Source organism: Hemiscyllium ocellatum, chromosome 25 (assembly GCF_020745735.1).
Source record: "Hemiscyllium ocellatum isolate sHemOce1 chromosome 25, sHemOce1.pat.X.cur, whole genome shotgun sequence".
Lineage (NCBI taxonomy): Eukaryota > Metazoa > Chordata > Chondrichthyes > Orectolobiformes > Hemiscylliidae > Hemiscyllium > Hemiscyllium ocellatum.
Genome location: NC_083425.1, coordinates 9,383,312 through 9,404,799, shown reverse-complemented (window position 1 = coordinate 9,404,799; position 21,488 = coordinate 9,383,312). Strand labels below are relative to the sequence as shown.

The 21,488-nt window shown below is 39.4% G+C and overlaps 1 protein-coding gene across 3 annotated transcripts in view; it reads right to left on the bottom strand.

Annotated features, from left to right (window-relative positions):
- The window catches only part of smurf2 (SMAD specific E3 ubiquitin protein ligase 2), a 295,636-nt gene that overhangs the window by 49,686 nt on the left and 224,462 nt on the right, over positions 1-21,488 (bottom strand). For 2 of the 3 annotated variants that reach the window (XM_060844755.1, XM_060844756.1), the window contains one exon: positions 20,709-20,753. The exons of the other annotated variant lie outside the window; for it this stretch is intronic. In XM_060844755.1, coding sequence (XP_060700738.1) covers positions 20,709-20,753 — 45 coding nt within the window. The remainder of the gene's footprint in view (positions 1-20,708; positions 20,754-21,488) is intronic. 3 annotated transcript variants of the gene reach the window in all.

Sequence of the window (21,488 nt, the reverse complement as noted above, 5' to 3'; positions counted from 1 at the left end):
GCCTGAGACAGAGATGTTGGTCAGGAAACATGCTAATGTGTTGAAGTGGTAGGCAACTGGAAGCTCAGGGTCTTTTTTGCGGAGAACATAGATGTTCTGAAAAGTAGTCGCCCAGTCTGCATGTTGTTTCTCTAATGTAGAGGAGACTACATATGAGCAGCAAATGCAGTAGACCAGATTCAGTGAAGTGCAGGTAAAGCACTGCTTCACCTGGAAGGTGTGTTTGGATCCTTGGATACAAAGGAGGGAGGAAATGAACAGGGCAAGTTTACACTTACTGCGGTTGCAGGGAAAGTGATATGGGGCTGTGGAGGAATGTTGGAACTGAAGGAGAAGTGGACCATGGTGTCCCAGAGGGAATGGTCCTTGCAGAAGGCTGACAGGGGAAGGGAGGGGAACGTATGCCCAGTGGTGGCATATTGCTAGAAATGGCAGCTAATGATCTTCTGGTTGGTGGGATGGTAGGTGAGGGGACAAGGGGGACCCTATAGCTGTTGTAGGATGGAAGACAGCGAATGAGGGCAGAAGTGTGGGAGATGGGTCAGACCCAGCTGAGGGCCCTGTCAACTATAGTGCTGGAGAGTCCTCAGTTGAGGAAGGTGGTGACATTTTGGAGGCCTCTAGGTGAAGTTGGCATCATCAGAACAGATGGACAGAGACAGAGGAACTGGGAGAAAGGAATACAGGAAGCAGGGTGTGTGAGGATGTAGAGTCAAGGTAACTGTGGGAGTCAGTTGGTTTGTAGTAGATGCTGGTGGCCAGCCTAACCCCAGAAATGGAAATAAATGTTAAGGAAGGGAAGGGAGGAGTTACAGATGGACCAGATGAAGATGAGAGTAGGATGGAAACTGAAAGCAAACTTGATAAACTTTTCCCAAACCCTGACAAGAGAAGCAAGCAACGCTAATGCTGCTGATATACTGGAGGAAGAGTTGTTGCTGGGAGCCGGAATAGGACTGGAGCAAGGCAGCTTCCATGTACCCCACAAAGAGACAGGCAAAATTGGAGCCCATGTGGGCATCATAGCCACCCCTCTGACCTGAAGAAAATGAGAGGAGTTAAAAGAGAAGTTGCTCAGGGCAAGAACAAGTTTGGCCAGGCAGAGGAAAGTGGTGGTTGATGGGGACAGTTCAGGTCTTTTTTTCTAGGAAGGAGCAGGGAGCCCTGAGACCATCTTGATGGGGGATGGACAAGTAAAGGGATTGAACGTCCAAGGTAAAGAGGAGGCGGCTGGAGTTCGCAAACTGGAAACTCTGAAACTGACATAAACAGTCAGAGGAATTGTGGATATGTGGGGAGGGACTGAGACAAAGGGGAGAAAAGATTGAGTAGAGGTCAGAAGAGATGAGTTCTGTGGGGCAGGATCAGGCAGAAACAATGGGTCCACTCAGGCAGTCCTGTTTGTGGATTCTGGGAAAGGATCAGAAGCAAGCTGTGTGGGGTTAGGAGACTGAGAGCTTGAAGGCATTGGGTGAGTGGGGGGAAAAAAATCACCAGATGAGTAAGGTTAGTGACTGTAGCATACACAATAGTCTGATATTCCATGGCAGGGTCGTGGTCCAGGGGAGCTAGGTAAAGGCATCTGAGAGTTGCTACTTAGCCTCTGCAATGTAGAGGTCGGTCCACTAGACAACAACAGCACCATCCTTGTCCGCATAATTACAATGTCAGGTTTGGATCTGAGAGCACAGAGTGCATTCAGTTTGTAGCCAGATAGGCTGGAATGGCTTTTCTGGAATGATGGGGAGTTGAGGCAATCAACGTGCGTGGAGGCGGAGGAGATTGGAGAGACACTAAATCAATACTTTTCGTCAGTATTCACTCAGGAACAGGACACTGTTGCTGGTGTGAATATTGAGTCACAAGTGATTAGAATGGATGACATTGAAGTATGTAGGGAAGAGGTTTTGGGAATACTGGAAAGGATGAAAATAGATAAGTCTCCTGGGCCTGATGGCATTTATCCTAGGATCCTCTGGGAAGCTAGGGAGGAGATAGCAGAGCCATTGGCCTGGATTTTTATGTTGTCATTGTCAACGGGAATAGTACCAGAAGACTGGAGGATGGCGAATGTGGTCCCCTTGTTCAAGAAGGGGAGTAGGGATAGCCCGAGTAACTATAGGCCAGTGAGTCTGACTTCTGTGGTGGGCAAAGTCTTAGAGAGAATTGTAAGGGATAAGATTTATGAACATCTGGATAGGAATAACGTGATCAAGGATAGTCAGCATGGTTTTGTGAAGAGCAGGTCGTGCCTCACAAACCTTATTGAGTTCTTTGAGCAGGTGACTAAGGAGGTGGACGAGGGTAAAGCAGTAGATGTTGTGTATATGGATTTTAGTAAGGCGTTCGATAAGGTACCCCATGGTAGGCTAATGCAAAAACTACAGAGGTATGGCATTGAGGGTGCATTAGAGGTTTGGATTAGAAATTGGCTGGCTGGAAGGAGACAGAGGGTAGTAGTTGATGGTATAGGTTCATCTTGGAGTGCAGTTACTAGCGGTGTACCTCAAGGATCTGTTTTGGGACCATTGCTTTTTGTTATCTTTATAAATGATCTAGAGGAGGGGCTTGAAAGCTGGGTGAGTAAGTTTGCGGATGACACAAAAGTCGGTGGAGTTGTGGATAGTGAGGAAGGATGTGGCAGGTTACAGCAGAACATAGACAAGTTGCAAAGCTGGGCAGAAAGGTGGCAAATGGAATTCAATGTAGCTAAGTGTGATGTCATTCACTTTGGTAGGAGTAACAAGAAGATGGATTACTGGGCTAATGGTAGGCTACTTGGTAGTGTGGATGAGCAGAGGGATCTTGGTGTCCATGTACACAGATCTCTGAAAGTTGCCACCCAGGTAAATAGTGCTGTGAGGAAGGCATATGGTGTACTGGGCTTTATTGGCAGAGGAATTGAGTTCCGGAGTCCTGAGGTCATGTTGCAGTTGTATAAGACTCTGGTGCGGCCTCATCTGGAGTATTGTGTGCAGTTTTGGTCGCCATACTATAGGAAGGATGTGGAGGCATTGGAACGAGTGCACAGGAGGTTTACCAGGATGTTGCCTGGTATGGTAGGAAAATCGTATGAGGAAAGACTGAGGCACTTGGGGCTGTTCTCATTGGAGAAAAGAAGGTTTAGGGGAGATTTGATAGAGGTGTACAAGATGATTAGGGGTTTAGATAGGGTAGACACTGAGAACCTTTTACCGCTAATGGAGTTAGCTGTTACAAGGGGACACAGCTTTAAATTAAGGGGTGGAAGGTATAGGACAGATGTTAGGGGTAGATTCTTTACACAGCGGGTTGCGAGTTCATGGAATGCCCTGCCAGTAGCAGTGGTGAACTCTCCCTCTTTATGGTCATTTAAGCGGGCATTGGATAGGCATTTGGAAGTTATTGGGCTAGTGTAGGTTAGGTAGGATTCGGTCGGCGCAACATTGAGGGCCGAAGGGCCTGTACTGCGCTGTATTTTTCTATGTTCTATGTCACGTCAACAGTTCTCGATGAACAGGTTAAGTGCATAGATTCTCAACCCAGCTCTTCACCCACCTTACAGCGGCCCTTGGAAACTGAGGGAGGGAGGAAATGAACATGGCATCCAGTTAAGATCCCAAAGACATCACATCACACCTCTGCCCCAAAATGATGGAGAGCTGCTGGCCTCTGATCTGCCAGCAAGCCTCTTAAGGTGGGTGTTCTTGAATGCCTCAACAAGTTTAATCAAGGGGTTAGTATGCGTGAGTGTGTGTATATCCAGCAGCATCTTGTAAAACTCAGCTCCTGTACCCTTTTTGTTCTTAAAGTACAAGCAGAGCTCCCAGAGCATTATACACTGGCTTCAATCAATCAGTTATTACGGGATAAGTTTAAAGATGTAAAACATTGCAGTCTGAGGCGACTGTCTGTTTGGAGTTTGCACATTCTCCCAGTTTCTGCATGGGTTTCCTTCAAATTCTCTGGTTTCCTCTTACAATCCAAAGATGTGCAGGTTAGGTGAACTGGCCATGGTAAACTGCCCATGGTGTTCAGTGGTGTATAGGTTAGATGCATTAGTCGAGGTAAATGTAGAGTAATAGGGCAGGGGAATTGGTCTGGGTGGGTTACTCTTCAGAAGGTCAGTGTGGACTTGTTAGGCCAAAGGGCTTGTTTCCACACTGTAGGGATGCTTAAAAAAAAGCTTATTCTCAAAGTCAATGCATCAAAAAGGTAAACTTCTCTGCTCCAGTTTTCCCCCTCTTCTAATATGCATGTTCCCAGTAAACGTGAGAAAGAAAAAAATTGGGAGAGAAGACAGATAATGGCAGTTGTGACTATACAGTATTTCAAAAGTATCCCATGGTTTCACTGTTTTCTCAAGTTGTGAAAGGCAGTTTTTAATGCACATTCTTTCTCCCAGAAAAGAGAGAACATTTATTCCTTGACTTCCCACTGAGTGACAAAGGGAGATGAAACTGATTCATATTAGGAATATTTTCCACATTTGCAGCATTATTTTAAACAAAGTTAAGTGCAGTTTGCAAAACTTCACAGCAGGGGCCCTGAGGCAGAGCAATGAGAGGTTACAAGACAGAAGGAAAAACAAATTTTAACAGCATTCTGCCAAATCTGCACTCTTCTTTAGCCTGACTCTTAATCTTATTAATGCAGCAGCTGTAGGAGAAAAGGCACATTCATAGACTAAACATCACTCTGAAAGTGATGCTAATTCTGAACTGCTGATTCTTGCTTCCAACTATTGTCAAGACAGAAAAGGAGATCTCAAATTTACAGGTAGCATGCCAATCCCTGCACCTTTGATCTAAACTCGGTACCACAGCATGTTCCAAGGAACTCATTGGCAAGATATTATTGCTTACAAAATGCTGTTTGCGTGAGCAACCTGGCTGAGACACCGTCCATGGCTGGCTGACCACAGGAATGAGGGAATTTTTCAGTACTACCCACTGGCAATAAAACTAAAAATTCTTGGCAATTTTTGCAGACTTCTGCAACTCATAAACAGATGGTTTTTCAGGTACTTATAGTTCATTGTTTTAACAATAAGGTTCAAACAGCTCCAATTTGAAGGACAATAAAGTTATGCGACTAGTTACTCAAACATTTTTAGAAAAGAAACTGGCTTCAAGGAAATCATTTCCACTCCTTTAATGGAAATGTTTTTACAGTAATATCCTGTGCCGTAAATGAGTTGTTAAAACAGGAACTAGCAACTGCATAAAGGTGAAATGGGGCTCCACGTCTAATTCATGTTAAAGCATGATTTTCTTTTTAAACAAAGCTCATTAATTGCTCCAAATTTTTAAAATCGTGGAGTCATGACTTGTAATATGAAAATAATAGTAGTACTTCTTGAGAACTGTTTGTACATTTTTTTATGAAATTAAATTTGTATTCAGTTACACAGCTGGGTTAGTCCCTTGGGGTGCACCTGTGTCATAACACAGTCACTGAAACTGGTCTTATCAGCTAAGCAGCTCATCTTAAACTTCTTCACATATTCAAAAGGCGTTACCACATTCTGTATTGAAACCACTGGGATAAAAGAATCAAACTTGTAAAAATTGGAAATATGATTTCATCTGAAAATAGTTATTCTGATTGTTCTCTTACTCTCTCTCTCTCCCTCTCCCTCTTACAGTCACATCTGTGACTAAAACGCAAAGCAAATTTCTTTTGCTTCAGTCACTTTTACACAAACAGTCATTTTTCTTTGGATAAAAACCTACTCTCTTCTGCTTGCAATACACACACATTACAATTACGTGGCAGGATGATTCTATGAATGAGCCAGGTGTATACTAATAGCATTACAGGTCTTATAACATGGGCTCATGTTAAGAGTTATCCACTCAGCCAAAAATAATCACTTAACATTTATGTGAGATCTGTGAAAAATCCTACCTTTCATCTATGATCCATCAGCGTGGGAGGTGCACCAGTAATGAACTCCATATTAATCAATTCAAAACAATAAACTTACATTTGCTCCTCAGAGGATGTCCCATTTGTGTCTCCATAAATCATAGCAGTGTTACTTTGGAACTATTCTGATCAACATTACTTAATTACATATCTTCAAGATGTAATGCAACAGACAAATGCAAAGTTGTACATCGCGGCTCAAACATTGCAGTGCCAATTAAAACAGGGTAATCAATGCTTTGTGTAATTGAGAGAGGATAAACGGGCTGAATGGCCTGCTTACACACAGGATTAAATCAGCAACATTTTGCGTGGTTAAATGCAAAGTTAAATGTGGAAATCAGGCCATTACTGTTCATGCCATTCTTTTTTTGAGTAGCAAAATCTTGCCAAAAATTCCACATTGAAATGCATGGAAAACATACAAGTTCCTGATAAATATGAACTGAACTTGTGACAAAAGTTAAATGCTTGACTATTTGGAGTAAGGATATTTTTAATATTGTGCCAAGACTTATTTATATTTGTCAGCCTCTTAAACACCAAAAGTGAGCTTTTACATGTGTCCCAAGTTTCAGCAGAAAAGATCCCCCCCTCCTCCCCAAGTATGCCAGTTTAAAACTGCATGTGGCACTCCCAATATTTTAGGTGGCTCAGTGATTAGCACTGCTGCCTCACAGCACCAAGGTCCCAAGTTTGATTCTAGCCTCGGGCGACTGTCTGTGTAGAGTTTGCACATTCTCCACGTGTCTGTGTGGGTTTCGTCCAGGTGCTCTAGTTTCCTCCCACAGTCTAAAAGATGTGGGGGTCAGGTGAATTGGCCATGCTAAATTGCCCAAAGTGTTAGGTACATTAGTCAGAGAGAATTGGGACTGGGTGGATTACTCTTCGGAGGGTTAGTGTGGACTTGTTGGGCTGGGGGGCCTGTTTCCACACTGTGAGGAATCTAATCTTATCTAATCAATTTAAGCCTTCAACTTTTATTTGATGTTCAAGATTTCAATATTCTTAAACTTTTCTTTTCTGTTTTTAAATTCCACTTTCTTTCCCTCTTCATTCCATTTTCAGAAATGAAGAACAATTCAATTAAATGTTCTTAACTGAGATTTGCTGGTTGAGACTTTGCATGGCTGACTAACTTTTTAAAAACAGGTTGGTCAGTGATGCACTGTTGCTTGACCCATTCACACAGCTCTTCGATTTCCCGTAGAAGGTACTATACTATAACAAGACTCTACTCTCAGTAATGTTCCAGTGCAGAATTACATAAAAGGTCTTTGGGGAAGTGCAAATGCAAATGCAACATTCACTGCTCACTACATAATTCAGGCCCCAATGTTCAGATCAGCAGCAGATGGAGTACATACTCTTTTTAGCACTAATCTAATTTCTACGCAAAACATATTGAGCACAGAATTTGGAATTTCTTACGATGTTAAGGGCCTATATAAATGAATAATATATTTTCACTTTATATATTATGGAAATTGGCTATATTTGATAAATACTTTTGAAGATGAGAATGAATGATTATAACCACAAAACTGTATACTTGAGACATTTCCTTTATTTACACATAAAAGGAACTACTCGCTGTAATGTTTTCAACATTGCACAAATTTCTTCAAAATAACTTTGGACACTAATGCATCTCATTGGTGCATTTTTTTTTTAAAAAACCACAAATGCAACTTTAGTGTCTGCCTTTTAAACCTCAGACTTTACCATTAACCACCTGTCAGACAATCTTGACGCATTTCAGATTTGGTATATGGCCAAGTCTGAACTGTATCTTATTTTTAAATACTCAGCTCTGCTTGAACAGTTTACTAAAGTCTGCAACTTTTACAGTTTTCTAAAACAGCAATTCCATCGGTCTTCTTCAAAGCTTTTCTGCTATTACTTTTAGAGCTAAAAATGTGTTGCTGGAGAAGGGCTTATGCCCGAAACGTCGAATCTCCTCTTCCTTGGATGCTGCCTGACCTGCTGCGTTTTTCCAGCAACACACTTTCAGCTCTGATCTCCAGCATCTGCAGACCTCACTTTCTCCTCGATGCTATTACTTTTACCCTTGAATATGGGATCCCTTATTGGGATACTATCTGCTTTGGTAGAACGATAGCCCTGTTGCCCTTGTGTAGCTTGCCTTTGGTCTTGAGATTGTTTGGCTCATCTTGATCGATAGTCAACCGTGCCAAACAGACCTAAAGAAAGTATTTCCATTTGATACTGTATCAAAAACTAAGAGTTTTTTTTTTAGATTAGATTACTTACAGTGTGGAAACAGGCCCTTCGGCCCAACAAGTCCACACCGACCCGCCGAAGCGCAACCCACCCATACCCCTACATATACCCCTTACCTAACACTACGGACAATTTAGCATGGCCAATTCACCTGACCCGCACATCTTTGGACTGTGGGAGGAAACCGGAGCACCCGGAGGAAACCCACGCAGACACTGGGAGAACGTGCAAACTCCACACAGTCAGTCGCCTGAGGCGGGAATTGAACCCAGGTCCCTGGCGCTGTGAGGCAGCAGTGCTAACCACTGTGCCACCGTGCCGCCCTAAATTAGAAGATAAATCCTACCAGGAATTCAGGCAATATGTTTTTAGACAAAGAGTGGCAAAAATGTTGAACTCACTACAACAAGAAGCAGATGAATTCACAGAAAAGCAAGATAAAGTATGAGGGAGAAAGAAATAAAAAGTTACAGTGATGAGTTTAGACAAAGTAGAGGCAGTCTATGTAGAAGTGCCGGTATTGTCCAACAGGCGCAAACATCTAACTTCTTCACTGAAAACAATGTGAGGAGCTGGGTATTGGTGGTGGTTTGGGGTGAGGGAAAAAGGTAATTGTGGAGGATATTGTGGGGCAGAAGGCTGCATGGAGGAAGAGAATGGGTTGTCATACTGCATAATGGCATTTTTCTGAACTTAAGCTCGAGTTTTAATTTCCTGAATTTGGAAATTACAAACTCAGTACAAACTACAGAACAAATATGGATTATCTTTATCAGTATAAACCAGTACCAAATCTCAATTCAGTAACTAAGTACAAGCTATTTTTAAAGAAAAATATTTTTTGAACCATCAAAGTGTGGACATCAGCATTGGCAAATTACATACTTGCTATTTTTATGTCTTTCCCCAACACCAATGATATCAACAGCAAGAATTCCACATAGCATACATTACATGCAGACTGCAGTACTTTTTGGTCTGTCCCATTAACCCAAGGCTCCTTAAAATAACCCTAAAGCATTACTGAGACAACTGAATTTCATGGGAGCTCAATTAGGATTAAGGAATAGTGAAAATTAGCCTGAATTTATTTCAGTCTCAAGGAGACCCAATATAAAAGACAGGAAGAGAGAGAGACAAATTTCATTTCAAGCTGATTACCAAATGTGGTCTATTAAGAATAAGTAATTCTAAAACAGCCTTAGAACTGAATGTGGAAAACATTTACTTTCTGAATTCAAAAATAAATTATGCAACAAGTTTTCAGACAGCAATTTGAGCATCATAACATGCAAGAAAATGAGATGCATTTTAAACTGCTTCATATAGCTATAATATCTTTTTAAAAACGCAAGTCTACTCAAAATGGCAAATTAGAGCCATCGCAACAAAATAAAATCAACATAAATTACTTCAACTATCCACATCTAAACACTGACAAATTGCAGGTTATGATTTTTGTCACCAGAGCCACTTCTATTTTAAGATATTCCAGAGCAAAGATCAGTGCTCCCAATGATGAACTGCATCAGTCTGAGTACTGTTCCAGCTTGGGAATTCATGGCATGTAAGCTTCCTCTTGTTGGGACTGGGAATAAGATGGGCTTAATTCCCTCTCCATCTCCCGCCTTGAACAAATGTCAGAAAAGTCAACAGGAAGTCTCATCCTATTCAAGTTTTGCGTGCCAGACTTCACTGTGGAGCCAGCTATTAAAATCATCCTGAGTTGCAAGTACACAAGGACTCAGAGCACAGTGAACACACTGTTCACATGGTAGCTGGAACTGATAACAGAAGAGGAGCATTTGACTGCTTAGAACAAGGCTTCTATTTGCTATACTTAAAATGGTATGTCTTTCATGTTGGTTTGAGCTAATAAATCAAAATCTTTCATCCCAACTATTCAATGTCAAGGAGCAATCATCTGTTGCATTGTCTTCTGAGAGGAGTAGGGATGCTCTTGCCCATTTTCTATTTACCTTCACTATAGAATCCTCAAAATAGCTTCATGAATATATTCACCTTGTGGTCCTAAGGCAAGTCACACAAGACTCACAACAGAATGTTAGATAATCATTTTCCAATGAATCAACAACCTGCGCCATATTCCCTTCTTTTTATTTTACAATGGTTGGCTGGCTGATATCAAGTCAGTATATATAATTATTATTTATCTATAAAAGCCGACTCAGATAAACAGAGAAAAATCAAAATTCCATGTCACATTTTAATTTTCAAAGACAAAGGTATTCTGTCATCTTATGTGCGCTTCACAGGTTTATAGCAGATTTATTAACATTATGTCACTTTAGTACACAGGAAATAGAGCAAACATTGAAAAGCACTTATATGAAACAGCAAAGCAATGCACCAGACAAGCAACAAAAGAAGTTAGTTAATAAAGTATTCATTTCTTGCACAATACAGATTTTTTCTACTTTTATTTGTTTCAATATCGAAGGATTTCAATCGGCCCATTATGCCTATACCAGCTCTTCTAACAAGCATCACTTCATAGTGCCAATCACCTGCATTCTCTGCATACTCTTGTACATTATTTCTATCCAAATAGAAATCCAAATTTCTCTTTAATGCCTGAATTGAACCTGGCTCCAAAACATTTCCAGGCAGTGCATTCCATGGTCTAATTACTCAGAGTCACTTTAAACACGTGCCCTTTGGCTCCTGATCCTTTTCCAAACAGGAACAGCTTCTCCCCATCTACTCATGATTTTGAAGATTTCTCTCAAATCCCCTCTCAGCCTCTTCTCTCTAAGGTGAACAGCCCCAACTTCTTCTCTACCCTCAGTAGTGAAGTTTCTCATTCCTAGTACGATTCTTGTAAATTACTTCTACACAGTTTCCAATGCATTCATATTTTTCCTATGAGGGGCCCACAACCTGGTACAAAATACTCCAGCTAAGGTCTAACGATGTCTTAAACAAGTTCAACATCAACTCTTTGCCCTTGTACTCTATGACTCAATTATTAAAGCCAAGACCATTACATGCTTTATTAGTGGCTCACTCCATTTGTCCTGCTTACTTTCAATGATCTGTGCACATACACCTAAGTTCCTCTGCACCTGCGCTCCTTTTAGCACTGTACTCTCTCTATTTTATATTTTCTTTCAATGTTCTTCCTACCAAAGTGCATCACCTTACACTTCTCTGCACTGAACCTCATTGTCACCTATCCATCCATTCCAACAATTTGTCAATATGCTGTTGGAGTTGCACACTGTCCTCACATTTCTTCCATGTTCTGTGTGATCTGCATATCTGTGCTCTTTTAATTCCCTTTACACTCTTGCTTTCAATTGAGAAGCTAGACAGGACATGGGCAGGGACCATTTTGTTCGGTTAATCGAATTCTGGACAACATAGTTTAGCCAAGCATTGGGATCTTACCATCTTGCCAGATAATCTGATATTCAGACAATTGAATGCCGGATAATTGAGGTTCCTCTGTACGTGATCATTTTTATAATCCTGTGCAATGCAATAAGTCACAGGTTTAATTATCCCTCCTTCCACAGGAATCAATTTGGTATCTTTCTTGATAACAATTCAGTCTTTTACAGAAGTCACAAGCAAATTGTTTTTATCACAAAGGGCAACGAAGTGAATTTTTATAATATAGGGCTACACTGGCCAGGAATTCTACCATTCTCCCTCTTTTAGCCCTCATTCTTAATATTAACACAGGCTAACTGGAACAATGAACACTAAACCTAATGAATATGGGAGGAAGGATGCTGGAGAGGGCACACCAAAGATTTATAAGGATGTTTCCGGGACTGGAGGGTGAGTTAAAACGCAAGGCTGAACAGGCTGGGGCTTTTTTTCCTAGTCGGTCAGAGGAGGAAGGGTGACCTTATAGAAGTTTATAAAACCAACAGGGGCATGGATAGACAAATAGTCAAGATCTTTTTCCTAGAGTTGAATAATTCAAAACTACAGGGCATAGGTTTAAGATGAGAGGTGAAAGATTTAAAATGACAAAGGGTAATTTTTTCACGTGGAGAGTGGTGCATGTATGGAACAAGTTGCCAGAGGAAGTGGTGGAGGAGGGTATAATTACAACGTTTAAAAAGCACCTGGATGGGTATATGAATGGGAAGGATTTAGAAGGATATAGGCCAAATACTGGCAAATGGGTCTAGGTCAGACTGGGATGTCTGGTCAATGCAGACGAGTTAAACTGAAGGGTTTGTTTTGTGCTGAATGACTCTATGAACTAAATCAGAGCCAAAATAAATGAGGTAACCCTCCCATTTTATAAACCACTGTAAAGTCACACTCGAACTACTGGTCAGAGTCCTAGCAGTCACAGTACAAAAGAACATTGCTGCTACAAAAAAGAGCAACCTGAATGACTGTGGGCATAGGCATGGCGGCTTATAAGAATGATCACGTACAGAGGAACCTCGAGTATCCAACATGTATTTTTTGTCCAGCAATTCATTTGTTCCATTACAAATCTACAAAACTGTCATTGGATAAAGGTTTCAATCTCCAAAAGATTCCCACTTGCACTGTATTTAACACATTAAAGACAAATCCAAAACAACCTTATTTAAAATGAACAGGAATCCATTTATTATACATGAGAGTTAAAGAAAACCAACAAAAGATTTCACAAGTTAAACAATCTGATTACTCCTTAAACCAAAATTCAAGAGCACTATGCATTTGGAAAAAGTTAAAAATAAATCCAACTCAGCACAAAATCTACAAGCGTTGCAGCCACACATAAACAGTTGCAAATTCAAGGATCCATACTAGTAAACCAATTACCGGTATGTGCTGAAGAGGTTTAATGCTCATATTCATAAGGTTTAAGCTGCTCAGTTATCAAGTTTTTCAAGGCAGAGTTCGAAAGCTTTTTCTAAACTTGAAGAGAATCAAGGATTTTGGGGATTAGACAGGAAAGTAGAGTTGAGATGATCAGCTGTGATTGCACAGAATGGTAGAGTAGACATGAATGAATGAATGATGTGCTCCTTCTATTATTGTTAAAAGGGCAACATGCACCACAGATCTCTGAATGTTCATACCCTTTACATATATACAGCAAAATCAGCGTGACAGAGATTTAGGGAATCTACACTGAAATCTTTCATTTTTCTGAACTGGAACTTCTGTGAAGTTGAACAATATGTATTTATGTGACACTGATTCTTTAACGTACACATTCATTTCATGTAATTAGCTTTCATCATCAAATATGTGATTTTAAGAATTTGAGCAGATTTATTGAAAGTTCTCCCCATCCCTGTAGGAGTCCCAATGTAATACAAAATTTTGAGTAGATTATTGTTCATTTTCTTATTCAAGACCTTTATTGCAGTCTGACTGGAAAGGGGTGGCAAACTGCTTTGTGCTTCTACCAGTGCTGCCCAGCAATGAATTCTAGGAGGAATGCAACAGCAACTAGCCTCTTTGAAGGAGGAAGGACCTGAACTTTGAGGTATCTGGCCGGCATAAACTTAGCTTCCATCAATCTACAAGACAACAATTTATCCTACAAAGTTCTGTACTACTTATGGAATCTGCATTAAAAACGTGATTGAGACCACAAATGACATTTGACTCTATAAAATATCTGGAAATCTGAAAAGCACTTCACCAGTCTTCCTGACTTTATAAAAATGGGTTCTGGTGAAAGGTCATCACCTGAAATGTTAACTTTGTTTCACTCTCCCCAGATACTGCCAAAATTGCTGAGTACGACCAACATTTTTTGTTTTTGGGCTCTACTTCTGATTCATGGGGGATGGCATAAAAAAAAGCAGAGACAAAAAGGATAGCGTTCTATGGAGGAAGTAGTAGTAAACAGTCAACTTGCATCATTAAATTCTAATGGCCCTTTGAAGAGTTACTCTGACAGAGGATAGATTTTCACTCAACATAATGATTAAAAAAGGCATGGCATCAGAAGAACAAGGTGAAATGTAAAGATGGGTATTACTGAAGTGACTGCTGTTAATTGAATTACAGCTATACTTTGTCATTTTCCTCTGATTCCCTGTTGTCTTTCGAAGACACATGTACATTAGCTTTATAATAAACTTTTAATAGACAATTAAGTAATGCTTTAAAGAAAAGGAGGAATACAATAGCACAACATGGAAGCAACACGAGAGTCACTTTGCCATGATACAAGTGTGAAACACCCATCTTGACAGTCACTTAATTTAACTCAAAGTGTTTCTGTAATAGTCTTACAAAAAAAACCCACAAAAATTTTGGGTCCCCCCCAAGTCTAGCATGCCAAATTATTTGCTCTTAAAAATTGCCAATTATATCACTAATTCAAATTTTGAAGGACAGAGTCTGCAGCAACTCCAAACTGGTTAATTTATCCCCTTGCAATATTTCCAAAGACAGCTATCTCGATCTCTATGTTCAAGCAGCAACAGACAAATTTTCCTCACTTGCACACAGAATAAAGCTAAAATGCAGACCGACAATTTTTACCTGAGAGATTAAATGAGATACATCAGCTCTTCAGCAATCACAATACAGTACAACTTAACACCTAACAGAAACTCTGTTGTAACATTCTTTTCATGGCTTATTAAATGTCATTATTTAATTTCCAGATTGAAACAAGTATAAAGTAGAACTAACAAACAAAAATTGACTTGCAGCCGATTATGAATTGTAGAATCTGTTCAGAATACAATGCAACATGAAATAAACTAGGAGTGAAAGCCTTCACCAAGTTGGAATAGAACAGATGTGGAAAAACATCACTTGTAAACTTATCATAGCATTATCTTAATTGGTGCACAAAAGGATGAAATTTTAGCTCTGGATGCTAGATAATTAAAAAGTTAAACACCCACAAACACAAAAGTAATGTTTTTGTTTACTTGAAAGCAAAGACCTTTTCTTCAGATGGCATTGAAACAACTTGTTTTTGCAATGAGCTGTGTAAATGCAATTTTAATTTTGTCAAACTAGTGATTTGCCCTGCTTCGAAGAATGAAAGGCTTCTAAAAGGGGATGGTCTTAGTACTACTTTTGTTCTGCACCAGTTATGAAGTAGAGTTCTGAAACTTTGTTAAAGGCAGGTCAGCACACTGTCTGGATTCTTTACAAAGTTGATAAAGGGCTGACGGGGTGATTTCCCATCATTAAGAACTTAAAGCATTTCACTAACATTTGGAAACTACTGAATGGAGCTCTGTGTGTTTATTTAACTATGCATGAGCGGAACCAGCTTTCTGTATTAAATGTGAGGGGGTAGGTAGTGCAGACCCACAAATTTCCCTTACATAGAAACACAGAAAATAGGAATAGGACTAAATAATTCAGCCCTTCAAGCCTGCTCTGCCATTCATATGATCAGGACTGATGATCCAACTCATCAGCCTGTTCCTGCTTTCCTTTGATCCCTTTAGCCCGAAGTGCGATATCCAAGTCCTTCTTGAAATCATATAATGTTTTTGCCTTCACTGTTTTCTGAGACAGTGAATTCCACAGACCCACCTGGGTGAACAAATTCTCATCTCAATCCAAAATGGATTCCCCTCAATCCTTAGACTGTGGTCCTAGTTCTGGACTCCACTAAAATCAGCAACCTCCTTCTTTTATCTACTCCTGTTAAAATTTTATAGGTTTCCAGGAGATCTCTCATTCTTCTGAACTCCTAATCGATTCAAATTGTCCTCATACGTTGTATTTGTTCAGCACCAAAAAAAATTGCAGTAAACTACACCAAAAAGGGGAAGGTACATTAAAAAGTACCAGCACAGTGCCAAAAGCTCCTGCATTTTAGGTCATTAAGGGATTGCAATGAATCAAAATTACATGTTTCCTGCACAAGGGGGGAATGAAGGAAAATTGGAGGGCAAGTCAACACAGGACACGCTAATGTGTCTGTCAGCAGCCAGTTAATAACAGAAGAGGCCTGGGGCCAGGTTACTTGTCTGCTGTCCCCGCCAAAAAATGGTGCTTGGTACTTGGGAGAACAGAGTGAAAAACCTAATTTGAATGAAGGAACGAAGTCCCCTTAAAGTCAATAGTATTTATGGACTTAGACCCTTAATAAATGGATTTACAGATAAGCTGCTTGTGGTTCCCATTTAGATTACCAGAATTGGAGTCTGCCCAGGAAAAGGTCCACTGAGACAAGTGAAAATAAAGTTTGGATAAGCAGACAGTCATCAAGATAGGATAGTGGTTTTTCATAATGATGTTTATTACATGCTTCTGCTAAGGGAAGCATATAAAGCAGCATCCCTCAGCCACTGTGGTGTCTGACTATTTACCGAAAACTGTCTGCATTTTCAGGCCACAGAATTTTTCTTATTATAAACAATTTTTCCTTGAGCCCATAACCATTACTCTTCCTTCAAATATCTGTTGCTTTGGCTATTTCATTGACTTAAAGAATACCAGTTTACATTACGTACAATTAAACATTAAATAAATACATACACATATGTTTGCAATGCCTGTTAACAACAATTTAACTTGTGATAAAGGATGAGGAAACTGTACTTGGTAGATCAGAGAATTGAGCCTACAACTCTATGTTGACCAACTCTGGCACTGTTTCATCAGCAGTAGTAGTGATGAATGGAAGCTAGGCAGTCTCCAAGTCAGGGTGTGGTGGGAAGTTTGGGGGCAGTGGTAGAAGAAGAAAAATATTTATAATCAAACAGCAAGTTACCCAAGAACATACTTCCACATCTGCTAGCAGCCAAATACAGAGAGATATTCACAGGTTTTTAGAAACAGGACACCTGCATAGTTTGAACTATAGAAGAGTAAATTGTGGGTTTAGGTGGGTTGGAGAATGCGGATCCAGACGGGAAGAAGAAATAACTTTTATGTTCAAAGTATTTGACCACGCACGTGTAAACTGATCTCAAACATTTTTAAAAAGTTCTTAGATTCTGCTACATGACGTACACATGCTATGATTATAGCCTTTTACAGCAGTCACCTCTCTCTAACATAAAAATTACAACAACTAAACGGAATATCTTTTCAAAGCTTCACAAAACTATATTCTTGCATTTCAACTCTTTTGTTTGCCTTGCTATTGGACATGCAACCATGAGAACTCTATCAGTAAAGCAGAATAATTTTCTTCACTCTGGGTTCAGACAAAAAAAAACTCTCTCAAGTTGTTCAAACAAAAGTGTATACAATTCAGAGTAAAATGATCAATGGGCCATGCTCAGTGCTTGACAGAAAAGTAAACTGCTAAGTTGGACTCAAGTAACAGCACTCATTCCTATCAGTGCAAGATAAAATATTGGTGAGTAGATGATTTAGGTGTTTTATAAAGTTACCAATAGATGGAACTATTTTAGGTATTAACCTGGTGCTTAAAAATTACATTAAAATGTATGATCAACACCTCATTAGATTTCTAAGTACATTTCATCTGCACAGAGAACCAGAGTGAATTAACAAAATCATTCTGAAAATTCACAATTCGTTAACTCCAGTTCATTGAAAGGGTATAATTCACATGGTGCTTCTTTCTTCACTTGACTGCACAAGATTGACATCTTCAGAATTCTTGCAAGCACTGCAGATTTGTCAGCCTTGTTTATAAATTTTATCCAGGTTTTTGGGACCAACATGAGCATTACACAGGCTCTTCAGCACTTCATAACTTATCAATATGACAAACTGAACTGAATTCCAGAAACTATTACTCATTATTGAAGTCCAGAAGAGACGTTGGACCTATTCAACCAAAAAGAGCAAAAGGTCGACCAAAAGGAATTCTACGCAACATAAGAATAACAGATGCAACTAAGGTGCAGATGCAACTATTGAGAGTTCGTGGGAAAGGGTAAAACCAAGGGAAACGAATGAATCAGTTTTAAGATGATTATGAAAACCCGAAATTCAACATATGAACGAATATTCAAGATGATTCAATAAGTGGTTATTTTGAACAGGAACTGGACATATAATTGAAAATTTAAAAACCATGGGACTGTGGTAAAACAGGGAAATGGATACTTCTTTCAAAGAGACAGTACAGCACTTTGAGTTAAATGGAAGTCGCAACTGGACTGCAACAACATCTTATGTCACACCTCCAAAAACACGTCACACGAAAAAGCTAGGCAAACTTGAAGATACATGGATTTTGAAGATGAACACTGGACTCAAAACATTAACTCAGATTTCTCTCCAAAGATGCTGCCAAACTTGCTGAGATTTTCCAACAATTTCTGTTTTTGTTGCTGAAGATCATTAAAACAGTTAGTCAATCATGCAAGCCATAGATAGGCCACAGCTTTTAGAAATTAAAGTGAATCTACAATCATTCCCATCAGGACTATAGTTTGCATATAGAAGCACTGAAATCAAATTTATATCCAGGAGGAATGAGTTCCAAAAGCAGCACATTTTAATTTCAAAGAATGATTGACAACCTTTCATTCTTAAATCTGCTTGCTCTAGATTTTATCTATCTTTTTCTCAAAGTTTTCCCGTTTGTCTTAGTCAGCAATGAAATTCTGGCATACGCTACTTCATTAAACTTCTTTGAAAAAGCAACTAATACACAACAAAAGACTCAAAAAATATAATTCACTTTTGAATTATTTTGAACAAGCATATCCACTTACAAAATGCTTTAAATCACTTGGAACATTCTCTACCAATCACCATTTAATGTCGTTTTTTTGAATAAGGACACTGTACAAATTTACTCATTAAACATTAATGAAAACCTAACCTATTTTCTATCTACCCACAATTGACTACCTGTTTCTGAACTAACCTTGAGTACTTTGTAACTATTTCATTTTGCAGCAGCTCAGAAGTACCAAAATTGAAGTGTGTTCTGCAAAACTGCTCCATTAGCGATTAGATAATCCCAATTTTAAAATAATTTTTCGAAGTGAAACACAAGACAAACAACATGACTTAGTTTACAGAAAATTGACACCATGATATCTGCACAGCAACAAACCCACTCGCGGCAAGAAAGTTAAGTCAGTGGAAACAGCTAAGTCAATGCAATGCTTTCTTAAAACTTCAACACCCTACCATAGTCCTTTTACTTTTGGCAGTTTCATCTTCAATTCAGAATTTGGAAGTGCAACACATGAATCATAACTAGCTATTTTCTGATTTCTCACATTTGGGAGCTAGCAACATATTTCCAGCTAGTTGTACATAACAGGATTGTTCCATATTATCTCTCATGTCCAAGGTCAATCTTCACGTTAGCTTATCCTAGTCAGTTCTCTAAACTCTCAAAATGTTATAACTGGACAACAAGTTTGTCCATTTGGCAGTCCTTATGCAATCCACCACTAATGTTCCAAAGATAGAAAGTACAAGTGGAAAATCCTTGCAGGAAACATTCCTCCAATCAAATATTTCTCTCCTGTTGTTGTTGCCGATAGGATTACGAGTAAGCCTACAACTGCATGGCAACATTAATAACTTCATCCAGCTTGAGGCATGTGCACTTGGAAAAGCAACAATGAGGCAGAGGCTGCTGAGGGTGCTAAGAGATGATGTAGAGAATGGGTTGAGACACAGATACTGTTGTCAGGCAGGTGTTGGACTCACACGTTCCTCAAGCTGGGTGGGTGCAGGAGAAAGGGGCTCAGAACAAGTGCAGAATACAGAGGTTCCTCATTGTTGGGAGCGGAGGTTCCACATATCAAGCATGGGTGTGAGGCAAAGAAGATCAAAATTGCTGGGCAGATGGCGGAGGGAATGGAGTATTGGAACCCATGATTTGCTGAACATTGCAAGATATGTCACAGATGGAAAAGGTGAAAGAGTTAAGGCAGACATCACCCTACTCAAAAACTGAGGAGTTGGAATAAGGATGGTTCTTACACATGGAAGGGCAGGAAGGACAACAGCACTTGTAGTAGGGCAGAAAAGCAGAGTACTTTTAGGATGGCAGAAGGGTTGAAAGGTATGTTAACAGGAACAGATGCATGTGGTGGAACAGTTATAGATGCATGAGTGGGAGAGAGACTCTGTGTGAATCGTAAGAGGCAAATGAAGATCAATTCTCATTAAAGCCAACTCCTCAGTTTTGTCTGGCATCCTCATCCTTTCCTAGTCATCAGGACTTGGGGCCTAGTCTGGCTGTCTCCATCTCTGCTTCTTAAGCAAAAAGGCAAAAAAATTTACTAATTAGCTCTGCTACTTAGCATTTTCTGGTTACAATTGTTGTGAAATGCTCATTTAAATTATTGATTTTTACTTTAGGAGTTTTTTCTTCTGAAATTCACATTTACTGAAATTTGCTCACTGGTCCACAGTAAAAGCAAAGTCCAAATATACAACTCCACCCCTTGCAAAAGATCAGTCAGGTCATGTTTGCTAAATGTGGGGTATTTTATGATCGGACTAATTTTAAATAGAGCCAAGGATACCTATCCCAGAGTTCATCTCCACTTGAAGACCAGATATATTATTACTGCAACATTATTTTCTCTTTTCTAGCCACCCACTTAATGCAAACATCTCTGATCAAGGAAGTGGCTTTGGAAAAAGTGAAGTTATTCATCTTTCAGGCAGTGCTCTCATTACTTCACCTGGTGTGTTGGTAATGTAGATTCGGTCCTTGGTTCGAGTCCCTCCTGTAGCACAGTACCCATGATAAAGAAATTAAAACAAAAAAAAGTACAGGAATTAATTATAAAAAAACCCACTTAATATTTTTCACTTGAAGCTCTTCAATTCTAATGTTTCATGGCATACTTTAGTGCAAAATATAAAGAAGTAAAGTAAAAAGCAACATCTCAATGTTTACAGGACCTACTAGGTGAGAACTATTTTGTTAAAAATTAAACTGAACTTTAAATTTAAAAATTGGAGCAAGTTTAGGCCATTTTAGCTCTTCAAGCCTGATATATGATTCATCAAGATGATGAATATTTTCTGACCCAATGAGGAAAAACAATCATAACCAATAATCAGGTATACCCTGAATAATACGGTTACAGCACAACTTTTTAAAATGTATGATCACTTTTAGTCGCAAAACCACAACATTGTTTTTTTTATTTAAAAAGGAAGTGATAGGTCATAAGGCCAAAGAAATCCTTCATAGATGAATTTCACCTCGTCACCATTGCAGCACTCAGCTCAATAATTTTTCTCCTTGAGATTATAGAAATTTACATTTGCACAGCAACTTCAAACTATCTTCGTTGACAATGTTCTTAGCCTTTATGGAAAATGTTCTACCAACTTCTAACTTTTAATGTGATTTTCAAATGTGCACCCCCTTCATCACTGAATCCATCACCACAGTTAAAAGATTTTAGAATCAGTCTTTGCAATCTATTCCAAAGTATATAATCCTAAGTTAT